At 52.7% G+C, this 12720-nt stretch overlaps 1 protein-coding gene and 1 long non-coding RNA gene across 14 annotated transcripts in view; one reads left to right on the top strand and one right to left on the bottom strand.

The window, feature by feature from the left end:
* The window catches only part of TBC1D13 (TBC1 domain family member 13), a 29461-nt gene that overhangs the window by 11998 nt on the left and 4743 nt on the right, over positions 1-12720 (top strand). For 2 of the 13 annotated variants that reach the window (XM_086324680.1, XM_086324681.1), the window contains exons 2-9: positions 2714-2787; positions 4504-4544; positions 5149-5210; positions 5339-5438; positions 6315-6397; positions 8119-8278; positions 11288-11495; positions 12392-12555. In XM_086324680.1, coding sequence (XP_086180806.1) covers positions 5367-5438; positions 6315-6397; positions 8119-8278; positions 11288-11495; positions 12392-12555 — 687 coding nt within the window. In that variant the 5' untranslated portion in view covers positions 2714-2787; positions 4504-4544; positions 5149-5210; positions 5339-5366. Of the gene's footprint in view, positions 1-1495; positions 1710-2713; positions 2938-4503; positions 4545-5148; positions 5211-5338; positions 5439-6314; positions 6398-8118; positions 8279-11287; positions 11504-12391; positions 12556-12720 lie in introns of those variants that run through there. The other 11 variants (XM_086324684.1, XM_086324685.1, XR_015136230.1 and 8 more) reach the window with 10 other exon arrangements.
* Positions 541-1562, bottom strand: LOC147362447 (uncharacterized). Its single transcript, XR_015136247.1, has 2 exons — positions 1320-1562; positions 541-779 (listed from the first exon to the last, which is right to left on the bottom strand). It is a non-coding gene; the product is annotated as an uncharacterized LOC147362447 (long non-coding RNA).

Genomic DNA, 12720 nt, shown 5'->3' with positions numbered 1-12720 from the left:
TTTGTGTAGTTATACATCTGTCTTATCTTTCATAGCTTCTGGGCCTTCTGTCTTCCTTCTCCAAGATTATAAATATTTTTTCTATACATTTTTCTTTCAATCCCATAGGTTTTTGCCCTTATAGAGCTTCAATTCATTTAGAATTAAATTTTCAGTCAGATAATAGATAGGAATAGATCTTTTTTCTTTTCTTCCAAATGATAGCCAAGGGTCTATTTTTCTTAACACATGGCTTGTGTTTTTCCCTGTCTTCCTAATCAAACTTTCAAAGGGCTGTCTGGTATTCTTTTTATTTGGGAAAAAAATTTCTTTCCTGTTGTGCAACTAAGTCATTTTTTAAAAAGTGAAAATGTTAGTTTCTCAGTTGTGTCTGATTCTTTTCGATCCCATGGACTGTAGCCCACCAGGCTCCTCTGTGGAATTCTCCAGGCAAGAATACTGGAGTTGGTAACCATTCCCTTCTCCAGGGGATCTCCCCAACCTAGGGATTGAACCTGGGTCTCTCAGGCAGATCTTTTTTTTTTACCATCTGAGCCACCAGCAATTAAGTCAACATTTATTCATTTCTTATATTTCATGTAAAGGAACGTAACCTTTGTGCTGTGCGGAGCCCTTTAGCACAGTACCTAGCACACAGTGGGAGCAGAAACTGTGTGGTGAGTGAATAAAGGAACAGATGTCTGTGTGCCTGGGCCACGGGGCAGTGAAGTCTTGGTGGGCAGCAGCTGAGAGCTGGAGATTTCAAGATTATACAGTCCAGTGGCAAAGTTTTCACCGATCTGTGGAGACATTAAAAAATAAGGACAATTAGCGCATAAGTACACATATGTATGGCTGCCAACTTTTTTTTCTTGGGAAGGATCCTGAAATTTTGTTTTTCCTTTTCTGTTCTGATATTATGGTAACTATCATATTCATGAAATCCAAAAATCAAGGAATCACTGAATTGTGGTCCTGCTTTTCCGTTCAGTATTTACTGAACCATCTGTTCAGTGTGATCACTCCTATAGGCGTCCGGGGCTCAGCAGTGAAAAGACCAGCCAGGGAGGCCTGTATAGCTTAGCGAGGGGGTTGGGGTCTACATCCCTGATGGAGAAGGAGATGGCAACCCACACCAGTATTCTTGCCTGGGAAATCCCACAGACAGAGGAGGCCGGGTGGGCTACCTACAGTTCATGGGATCACAAGAGTCGGACGCGACTTCGCGACTACACCATCACCAGGACATCCTTGAAAGGACAGCTCAGCAGCTCACTGCAGGTGTGGAACCCGTAAGGAAGAGGACCAGGTGAAAGGCGTGTTTGCGTACGGAAGCTTACCCCTCCTAACCTCCAGGCAATGGCAAGACAGAAGCCTGGGCGCGCACGGTCTTCTGTCTGACGCGCCGGTCACCTGCGCGTCCTCAAACGACGCACTAGGTAGAGGGAGGTGCGGTGGGGCGGAGCGGGGGCGGGGCCTCCTTCCCGGCGTCCTCTCGCGCCGCCCACCCCGCCGGGCCGTCTGCTGGTGGCAGGGAGCAGGAGTGGCACGTGAACGGGGCGGGGCGGGACAGTGCGGAACGCGCGCGCCTGCGGCTGAGTTTCCGGTCGGAGGCCTTTGCCCAGAGCCCCGCGTCCCTGAGGGGCGGTGGCGGCTGCGGAGGAGGAGGAGGGGGCGGCAGCGGGGGGAGATCCGGAAGTCAACACCATGTCGAGTCTGCACAAGAGCCGGTGAGGAGCCACCAGGGCCGACCAGCCAGGCCACTGCTGGCCATGCTGTCCCTTTTGACCTGCAGGGGTGGAGGTGGGGCGAGCGAATGTGGCTAGGAATCGGGACCTCCCCCCTCGCCGCCCCCCCACCCCTCCGCGGGCTGAAGGTTTTGGGCGCCCACTTTCCAGCCTCTTTGCTGTGGGCCTGAGCGGGGGCACGGAACGGGGACATCTCTCCTGCCCCTCGGTGCTGCCGCTTCTCTCTCTGTCTCCCCCGCACCCTGGATCCTTTCCCCTGGTGTCTTCCTCTTCTAGGGCCTTGATGCCCGATCCCAATGCACCCCCTACCCTTTTTCTCTACCTTGTTAATCCTTTGCCCCAGTAACCTCCTCTATCCAAACGCTTCCCCTTCCACGTACCCTTTTCTTACTAGAAATGCTAGAAAACCTAGATTCTCCAGTCTCTTCCCCCCACCCCCATCCCCGGGGCCAAATCCTGCAGCTTTGGCTAATTTTGCTCATTCTTCAGTTTTCCTCCAGTTTTTAAACCTTTTGTCCTTGCCTGCCCCGCAGGCTCAGAGGTCTTCTAATGGTTTTATTTTTGAGCTTGGGATGCTGGGTGCAGAGTGCACATGTCCTTGTCCACAGATCGGATTACTCCTGATTCTAAGGGTTTTTGGAGTTCAGATAGAGACAGTGTGGTTTGGACCTGGCCAGCAGGAAGTGGCCAGTAAATGCAGGCTCAGTAAATGTTAGAATGTGTCTAATTTCATGGTGCTCATTTGAGAATCTTCAGACAGGAGTATCCTATAGATTTCTGGACTTAAGAGGAAAAAGTGATCTGTAGTTCTTCAAAGCTGCCCTTTAGCCAGGGTTTTGCCTGTGTTTGGCATCTTTGTGTCCTGAGGGGTAGGGAGGAATAGGTTGGAGACTGGGGGTGTAAGGGAGCTGTGGGCTTTAGGAGGGGTTGCTAAGCCTGTCATCTTGGGGTTTGTGGGTCATTTCCCTCTGTCTCCCTCCTTCTAGGATTGCAGATTTCCAGGATGTCCTGAAGGAGCCCACAATTGCCTTGGAAAAGCTTCGGGAACTCAGTTTTAGTGGTAAGAGGCAACTCTCCATTTTCAGGGTTTTCTTGGAGCAGCCTTGTGACAAAGATGGAGGGGCAGCTAGCCAAGGCCACACCTGGCCAGTTCTGGGGACCGGGCTGCCTTTTGGGAACTTCTCCAGATTCTGTGGAGCTGAACAACCAGGTATGCCCCAGGCTTGGTTCTCAGAGCAACGGCGCCCTCAGTTAGCATGCCTGTAGGCCTTAGACTGGGCTTCCCTAGTGGCTCAGTGGTAAAGAATTCGCCTGCAGTGCAGGAGACACGAGTTTGATCCCTGGGTTGTAAAGATACCCTGGAGGAGGAAATGGCAACCCAGTATTCATGCCTGGAGAATCACATGGATAGAAGAGCCTGGTGGGCTGCAGTCTATTGAGTTGCAAAGAGTTGGACAGGACTTTAGTGACTAAGTGCGCACTGACCACGCACACAGACCTTAGACCAGGTGCTCATTGGCCTGTAAGTGATGCTGATTGCTTCCTGGGAGTAACTGGAGGGCAGGGGAGACTTCTTGAACAGAGGAAAGGTCTTTTCTCATTCCTCAGCAGGCTTCCTGTGTTGTAGAATTTGGTTAGCTACAGAGCGGTTCCTGGTTCTCTCCATGGCTTAGAATCAAAGCCAACTCAGGCAACAGTGAACTTTGGTTCCTGGTAAAATTCCAGCCTTGAGTCACTCACTTTAAGGAGCTGAACCCCAGCAGTTTTTGACTTTCCCCTCCCCAGACTGGCTAACTTCAGCACAGAGACTCTGGCACGTCTTTAAAAATACCCCAGGGTGTTCTGGTAGCTTCTTGTGACTGCTCTGCCTTTGTAACTTTGTCAGCAAGGATGCTTGAGTTGCCCTCTGCATCCCCATGCAGATTCTGAGGTGAGGACACTAGCTGCTGTTCACAGTACTAGGGAGACTGTAGCAACAGCTGCTTTAGCGAGCGTCCTGACAGTATTTCAGAAGTTCGTCTTTCCATTCAGGAGTGATATTTAGGCCCTGAAGATCTTGAGGGGGTTCTGGGATCTGTGCTGAGCTAAACAATCTGCCAGGCCCCAGGGGAGGCAGTCTGCGGCAGTGGTTACAAGCTGGGTTCTAGAGTCAGACCTGTGTTGGAGTCCTTGATTTCTCTGTCTTTATAGATGAATTTCTTAATGTGTAAGATGGGGACAATGATGCTGATCTTCGTTACTTACTAGGGATTAAGTGAAGTTTTAAGTCTGTAAAACACAAAACACTGAGCATTCAGAGCTTAGTTTATATTCCACAGATACTTACAGAATACCTGCCCTGGGCTAGGTACTGGAACAGTAAGATTTGGTCTTCTTCTTTCTAGGGCTTTCCCCAGTATTAGGAGTTACAGATGTTAAATAAATATATAAATTATATCATACATTCCCATTTACGAGGGATGCCATGAAGGAGATGTGGATTGTTTATGTCAAGGGCTCTGACTTTATTTGGGGAGAAGTGGTGTGGTTGGTCAAGGCTGCTCTGAGGAAGAAATATCAAAGATCAGAAGCTGTCATCCTCAAAAGAATATTCCGGACGGGAGTCACAGAGAGAGAGGACATAGGATTAGCGTCGTCTAGCAGTCTTTCTGGCAGCGAACAATTCTTGAAGAAGCACTTCTTGCCCATTCCACTCCCTGCCGACTAGCTCCAAGGTGGAGGGCTGGGGGGTTCTGGGACTCTGCGGGGGCATGACCTTTGCCTGCTGTGTCCACAGGCATCCCCTGTGAGGGCGGACTTCGATGCCTCTGCTGGAAGGTGGGTGTGCCTGGGGTGGGGCTTCTGCTCTGCTGAGAGTCCCTGGGTTCCTGCATGGGCTGTCCCCACCCCTGGCTCCTTCTTCCTATTTTCTGCCTTTCCTTGCTCGTCCCAAGAAGCTTTTCTGGGGAGTTCTGGAATTTCTGTTTCTCTTGGCATCCCCTCCGGGATCCCCCTGGGGATGGAATGCTTTGTAATGCCCGCAAAGCCCTCTGCTTCCTGGTCCAGACAGCTCAGTGGAAGCGATGCTGATTGGGACAGTAAAAGGCTATGCTTTGCCTAAAGCTTTTCACTGAGGTGGGAGCAGAAGCCCAGTGTCCTGCTTTCCAACCCCTTTGAGCACAAGGTTTTATCATCGTTTGGGAGAGTCTGTGGGAGGGAATGCAGTAGAAAGGGCTGCTTCAGGATACAGGATGAGGAAGCCAGTGGGGAGAAGAGGGGAGGCTACCCCCAGCCCATGCCTGCGTTCCTGGGTTTTACCCAGCCCATCCTGCCTTCTCGGGGCTTTATCAGACATTTTCCTTGAGGCCTATCAGCCTCCGTCTCCTTCCGGGGTTGGGCTGGGGGAGTTGCCAGAGCTTTGCTTTTCTCTCTCTGTGTGCAGATTCTCTTGAACTACCTCCCCTTGGAGAGAGCCTCATGGACCTCCATCCTGGCCAAGCAGAGGTGAGACCCTGACACAGGGAGATGGCAGGAGGGCCTTTGTATTGGGCAGAGCAGGTGGTGTGAGTCCAACCCACTTCCTGTTGCTGCACTGCTCTGGGCTCATCCCTCTCTCCCCTCCTCTCCTCCAGGGAGCTGTATTCTCAGTTCCTGAGGGAAATGATCATCCAGCCTGGCATCGCCAAGGCCAACATGGGTGTGTCCAGGGAGGATGTGACCTTTGAGGACCATGTGAGTAGGGGGCTGCAGTGAGGACCAAGGCTACAGAGTGGGGCGGGGAGAGGTGTGGGCTTTGGGGTGGGCGAGGTCCCTCAGCCCAGAGGCCAGGTGCTGCTGATCCTACTCCCGTTTACCGCCCCCCCGCCCCCCGACCTCAGCACCTCGTTTCTGCATTTGGCATCTCAGCTGCCAAAGGCTGTTGAGTCTCCGTGCTCTCCCCAGGCTCCAGGCCCAGTCAGGACCACAATCGATAACTGGGATCTAGGAGTGCTGTGTGTGCAGCACTGAGCCTCATCCTCCGCGCGTTGGCCCCTCAGCCCCCTTCCTCCAGGAAGCTTCTGTGATACTGTAGTTGAAGGGAGTCAGAGCAGGGCCGGGCTGAGGGTAAACTGCGTTTCTACAGCCCAGAGGAAGCCTTGTTCTGTCTGCAAATACCCAACTCCTCCCTGGTGCTTCACAGTAGGGAAGTGGAGATGGATTGGACCCAGCCTGATCGTCCAAGGTCTGGAATTGGCAACTCAGAATATTGATGAATTAGATTCAGAGAGACCTAACGATGCAATATTCATTTATTCAGCAAGCGTTTAGTGAGCACCTGTTATATGCAGCATTCTGGAGCCATGGACAGGGAAGGGCAGAGTCCCTGCCCAGCAGGGAAGTGCTCAGAGCTGACCTCGGGGCTTGGCTGCGGGATGTGGATGAGGGTGGAGGTTTGGGAGGCCGCGGAAGGGCCTATGCTGCCGCTCAACTATCTCGCAGGCCGTCTCAGCCGTAGCTGCGTCTCTGCTGGGAATGCTGGTTCGGGGCTACTGCTCAGGCCCCCAAGACTGGGGTCTGCCCCTGGGGTCCTAGCTGGCCGAGGATAGCGCGGCTCATTTTCCCCCACAGCCTCTGAACCCCAACCCTGACAGCCGGTGGAACACGTACTTCAGGGACAACGAGGTGCTGCTGCAGATCGACAAAGATGTCCGGTGAGCAGGGCGCTGGGGTGGGGAGCCAGCCCTGTGGCTTCTGGGGGTTTTCCGCCGCTTCTGCCCTTTCCCAGCCTAGTCCAGCCCAGCCCCACAGGGAGGTGTCTGAGAAACTGCTGGGGAGTTGTCCCTGTAGCTGAGTCCAGGCCATAGGCACAGCAAGCCTGGCGAGGTGCAGCGGTGTGGGGCGCTGGTGGTGGCCTGAGTGCCCAGCTCTTCTCGCCCTGCCTTAGTGTCACTTGTAGCCCAGGCACCTGTGGATTCATCTGCTCCTTCCTTCACCAACTTCTGAGGCCCTCCTATGTGACAGGCTCAGTGCCAGGCTGGGGCGTTGAGCATGGAATAGACAGACAGGGTCTCTCTCCTTAAGGAGCTTAGAAGCTGAGGGGGAAGATGTGAAGACAAGACGTTCAACAAAATGGATCTTCCGTGTCACTAACACTTGTGGTGACTGCTCTGAAGGCAGAGTTCAGGGTGCTTCAGGGCAGTTGGGACGTCTCGCCTGAGGAAGCAGCTGAGATTCTGAGGAGCCTGGGGGGGTGGGGGAAGGGAGGGCTGTGGTACCTCCCAGGGGAGGCCCTGAGAGCCTTCAGAGCTGGGCCGTCCAAGGAGCGGTGCGAAGGCCAGTGTGCCTGAGGCCCAACTGGAGGCAGGCGGGGGTCAGACCTTGGACTTAATCCCAGGGACACGGGGCGGTCTCCCAAAGGCTTTAAGCAGAGGAGTGACAGGGTCAGAAAGTGATTGCGAGCTATACCGTGCGCGCACTGTTCCTCTTGGTAGGGACATGTGGCCACCGGGGTGGGCATGGCAGCAGGTGACTCCCACGTGGCTGGGTGAGGAACCGGGAGCCTGTCTGCAGTGGCCCAGTGGTCAGAACTTGGGTTCTAGAGTCTGTCCGTCCTCCTCCCTTTCTGCCCCCTCTGCTTGTCAGCGGTGTTACCAGCCCTTCGCTACCCGGGGCTGCTCCTCCCCTGTGCTCACTGTGCCCAGGCCTGCCTCCCTGCCCCCGCCAGACAGCCCCCGTGGGACCCCAGCCCGGGGTGCTCAGCCAGGGGGGACAGTGGGTCTCTTGCCTCCTTCCTTCTCAGGCTGGCGTTGGGGAGCCTCTACCCACGAGGTGTTTCATCGCCCCGTTTTAAGAAGGAACCGCATCTTGAACCCAGATCTGGGCAGACAGGTTCTTAGCCTGGCAGTGACTGTAGTGCGTTGTTCAGTGTTCCTGGAGGGCGGGTTTGCAGAGAGCTTCAGCTGAGAAGTCTGTGTGTGCGCCGCCATACATACACTTTAAAAACTTTCACATTCTAGAGACCGTCTCCCCATGTGATTGTTTCTCTGTCTCCCCAGCTGTGTGGTATTCCATTGTACAATTTATAACTTAATGAAACCTCTATTACCATTTTTAGCCACAATATAAACAGTTCATACTCTTGTACATATTATCTTTTCGACATGGAAAGTTGTTCGTGGTTTAAGAGAAGAGTTAGACTGTAAGTTTCTAAGGACACTTAAAAATATATGTGTGTGTATCTATTTGTAAGCGTCCATACGATGTATGTGTGTGTACACATATACGATGACTGCATTGCTTTTGAAATACAACGCTACTAACTTACACACACACAAAAGGCTTTGGGGAGGCTGGGACACCTGGCAGCAGAGGGCCGAGGAGACACCTCAAACCCTCTAGCTGAGGAACGGTCCTCTCCTGTTTCCCCTTGCAGGAGGTTGTGTCCAGACATATCCTTCTTCCAGAGGGCCACCGAGTACCCCTGCCTCCTCATCCTGGATCCTCAGAATGAATTCGAGACCCTTCGTAAGCGGGTGGAGCAGACGACCCTGAAATCCCAGACGGTGGCTCGGAACCGGAGCGGCGTCACAAATGTGAGAGGCAACCTGAGGGCCTCGGGGGCTCCCCGTGACAGCCTTTTCCTTCCTGCTTCCTCGGGACTAGTGGCCACGGGCCATTGGGCCCCGACCATCCGCCCTGGCTGTTACCCAGAGCAGCTTTGGTCCTGCCCCATCCCTTTCCAGGCTCTTGCTGAAAATCAGATTCGAAGGCTGGTGTCACGGTGCCCGGGGGTGGGGGGTGCCCTGCTGTGCAGTGCTGGTCTGTGGTGGAGGCGGCGCTTGGAAAAGGAACTTCAAGTGTGGTGAAGTGCAGTGGGAACAGTGATGGGCAGGGACCTGACCTGGTCTGGGCATCAGGGTGGACTTTGCTGATGAAGTGACATTTAAGCTGAGGCTCAAAGGATGAAAAGGAAAGGGCCTTCCAGGGGGAGAGGAGGGCATGTGTGGAGAGAGCAGGGTGTGTTCAAGGGAAAGAGGAGTCCAGCCTGAGCTGGGTAGGGGAGAGGGCGAGGGAAGGGTGGCCAGAGTATGCTGGAGAAGTGAGTGATGGTGAGGCCACATGGGCCTTTGTCCCGAGGGCTGGGGACCCCTGCAGCATTCCTGGAGCAGGGATATAAGACTGCCTTTGTCGAAGATTGCCGTGGACACTGTGAGGATGTTGATGGGAGAGGCGGGAATGGAGGTGGAGAGGCCTCCTGGTGCTGTGGTTGGTAGGGCGGGGCCTGGGGTAGAGAGGGAGCGATGTGAGACGTCAGAGAAAGGAAGGGTGGGTCTTGTGCTGGCTAAGTTATGCTGCGTGTTGGAACCTCAGGCTTCGAGCAGACTTAGGTAATTCTGAGAAGCTGCTTATTGCTAAAAGGTATATTGTCTTATTCCTTAACGCCTACTGCTTTTCGTGCCTGGAGCTTTGACTTATTCCTCAAAATTTTTCACTGTCCTCCAGCAATGGAAAAATCTTCTGTAACTCCCAGCAAGCTAGAGACAGGTACTGTAGCAGCTCCACTTGCCCGCCCCCCACCACCACCCGGGTGGAATGACCAATCAGGGCTTTGTTTCCTGGAGACCAGCCGTCTTTCCTCCCAGGAGTGACTGGGAAGTTCTGGTTGATCCACTGGTTCCACCTGCCCACAACAGAGCTGGGTGCGTCAGGAGGTGCCAAGCGCTTGGCTTAATGACCGCGTAGCTGCCTGAGTTGGTGGTCGTCCTGCTTGGCTACTGATGTTCTGTCTGCCTGGAAAGATAAGGACCTGGCTTCTGTCATTGCTTTCAGTACAATAATTGATGGTTGAGAACTGAGGACTAGGTTTAGACCTAGTCCTGGTGGGAGAACCAGACCACACGCTCCATCCCTAGGCCTCTGGGTCCAGGGGCTGGGCGGTTTGAGTTAAAGCTGGCTGGCTGGCTGACGCTGCGCAAGGAACACCAGACTTGCCTTCCTGGGCCTTTGTTTCTTCTTCTGTTTACTGGGCGTAATCATTTCCGCCCTGTCTGGCTTTTAAATTGCCAGGAGGGTGAACTGAGGTCATGGCTGTGCAGATTGTGGGAAAGCAGTGGGCACTCTCTGAGGCCTGGGCCTCGGGTTCTAGAGCCAGCCTGGGTCCAAGTCCAGTGGCACCACTCAATGCGAGACGTCTGATGAGTGGCCCAGCGTCTCTGAACCTGTGTCCTCATCTGGAAACTAATGTGGAAAGAATCTTCTAGGCTGTTTTGGGCATTAAACAGGAAGGCTTGTAGGGCTTTGTCTTGCCCATAAAACCCTCTTGGTAAATGTTAGTGATATATGCGTCTTAGTGTGTGCACATGTGCACACATGTGTACGTGTATAGATGTGTATATATACTGGAAAAGGACACTTAATGTTCTCAAAACCCTAGGCTTCCATGACAGCATTATACTCTGTCCCTGTGGGGATGTGCCTGTGACCTTCATACAGGTAACCCCAGGCACTTGAACTTTTACAAAACTCCCAAGGGATCCTGACATTGGGGTCCTCTGCTCTATTGTGTGAGTTTTTACCGAGATCATCTCTTCATTCATCTCCCAACTTTTTCTTAGGAAGATTTTGAAATATTCAGAAAAGTTGAAAGAAGAGTACAGCACGCACCCTTACACTTTCCACCTAAATGCACCAGGTGTTAAGCTTTTGCCGTGTTTGTGTGTGTGTTACATAGAGAGGAAACTTGCAGATGTCCTGACCCCTTACCCCTCAGTCGTTCAGCAGGCATCCCCTGAGAATCAGGACATCCTCCTCCTCACCACTGTCACATCTGCCAGTGTTACCCATAATCCTTAATAACAGCTCACATCCAATCTTGGTTCGGGTGTCCTCTAGTTGTATCAAGATTTTTTTTTTTTGGCCACCCTGTATGGTCTGTGGGATCTTAGTTCCTTGACCAGGAATTGAACCTGAGCCCACACAGTGAAAGTAAGGAGTCTTGTCCAGTGGCCCGCCGGGGAACTCCCTGTACCAAGACCGTTTTTGTCATTTTGAATCCTAACCAGCACCAAGTTAGGGTTTATGCGTTGCACTGGTATGTTGAGTTTCTTTAGTCACTGCAGCTGGAGCAGGCCTCCACTCCCCCCACCCCCCACAGCATTTGACTTCAAGAATCTTTACCTATTGTCTATTTTTGACATATTTTGAATTTTTTTTTTGAATTGAACTATAACTTACATACAAGAAAAGCACAAACCTTAGGTATACAACTAGATGAACATTTTCTCATGTATAAACCTACATTAACTGTCAGCCAGATCAGGACATGGAACACTTCCATCATCCAGAAAGTTCTTCCATGCCCCTCTCCAGTCGGTACCCCTTCTCTCAGAGGTAAGCACTGTTCTGACTTTTATCACTAAATTATTAGATTTCAGTCCCTCTGGCTTGTGGAATGTTGCCCATTGTGGATTTATCTGCTCGTTCCCGGTGGCGCTGGACACATCCCTCTCCACCCTGGGTTGCCCAAGAATGGAGGTTAAGTTTCGGCTCGCTGTCCGTCATGCCTCCAGCCTTCTTACTGAGCCCCTGCCCTTGTCCCCTAGATGAGCTCCCCACAAAAGAACTCGGCACCCTCCATGAACGAGTACGTGGTGCTGCCCAACGGCTGTGAAGCCCACTGGGAGGTGGTGGAGCGGATCCTGTTCATCTACGCCAAGCTCAACCCCGGCATCGCTTACGTGCAGGGCATGAACGAGATCGTGGGGCCCCTCTACTACACCTTTGCCACCGACCCCAACAGCGAGTGGAGAGGTAAACAGGTGGGCTCCTGGCCGCTCACGCTCGTTGTTGCTGCCTCCTGGAGAAACGGACCAAGGAAAGCTGGACTGATGGGCTTTATCAAGCTCTTGTGCCACTCACTTCCCTGTTTTGGGGTCTCCATTCTCTCTGTCAGATAAGGGGGTTGGCCTAAATCATGTCTGAGATCTTTTCTGGCTTGAACTTTCTAGAATGTTAGATGTTTACTGATCTCTTTAAAATATATATTTTTATATATATATATATATTTATTTGGCTGTACCAGGTCTTAGTTGCAGCACGTGGATCTCTTAGTTGTGGCACGTGGGATCTAGTTCCCTGAACAGGAATCGAACCTGGGCCCGCTGCATTGGGAGCCTGGAGTCTTAGCCACCGGACCACCAGGGAGGCTGCCCCACGTCGGGTTACTGATCTATTCATATTTGTAACTGAATTTCTGTTAGAGGAGATGACTAGAGATTTCTGTCTCCTGTATAGACAGGAAGCTGAAAGGAAGGATTTAAATAATGATTTTTAAAATGTCAGCAGAACATGGAATCAACTACACAGTCAGTGTGCAGTGCCGTCAGAGTTGTGAGGAGAAAGAGGCGGGATTCCCTGTTGGTCCAATGGCTAGGGCGCCTTGCTTTCACTGCGGAGGGCGCTGGCTAAGATTCCGCAAGCTGTTTGGCATGGCCAAAATAAAAATTATGTCTGGTCTGGGGCTGGAGAGTGGGGTGTGGAGAGTGGTCACAAACAGAGGAGGTACAGAGGGACGCAGCCTGCCCAGGGCGGGCTGACTTGGTGGAGGCTCAGAGCTGAGGGTGAGCTCTCACATAATTGAGAGGTGGGGTGTGTTGCGAGCCAGCTGGTCCTCTCACAGCTGCCCTGACCCTGCCTGTCTCTCCCAGAGCATGCTGAGGCAGATACCTTTTTCTGCTTCACCAACCTCATGGCTGAGATCCGGGACAACTTCATCAAGAGCCTGGATGACTCCCAGTGTGGCATCACCTACAAGATGGAAAAGGTGTACTCCACCCTGAAGGATAAGGACATGGAACTCTACCTGAAACTGGTGAGGACCCCCAGGGCCACACAGGTTAGGGCAGACAGGAAGCGGGAGAGGACAGCAGGCCCCTGAGCGCCCCAGCCAGCCCCAGGGTGGGGACTGGCCTGAGTCTGAGGATTAGAAGTGACTGCTGTTGCCAGGGGGTCATGACGCAGGTGCTGAGGGGCGGCG

The sequence above is a fragment of the Bos grunniens genome, chromosome 11 (genome assembly GCF_055505025.1).
Source record: "Bos grunniens cultivar Pamir isolate PY7600 chromosome 11, Bosgru_T2T1.0, whole genome shotgun sequence".
NCBI lineage: Eukaryota > Metazoa > Chordata > Mammalia > Artiodactyla > Bovidae > Bos > Bos grunniens.
Note: the sequence above shows the minus strand (reverse complement) of the source record. Positions and strands in the feature narration are given on the sequence as shown.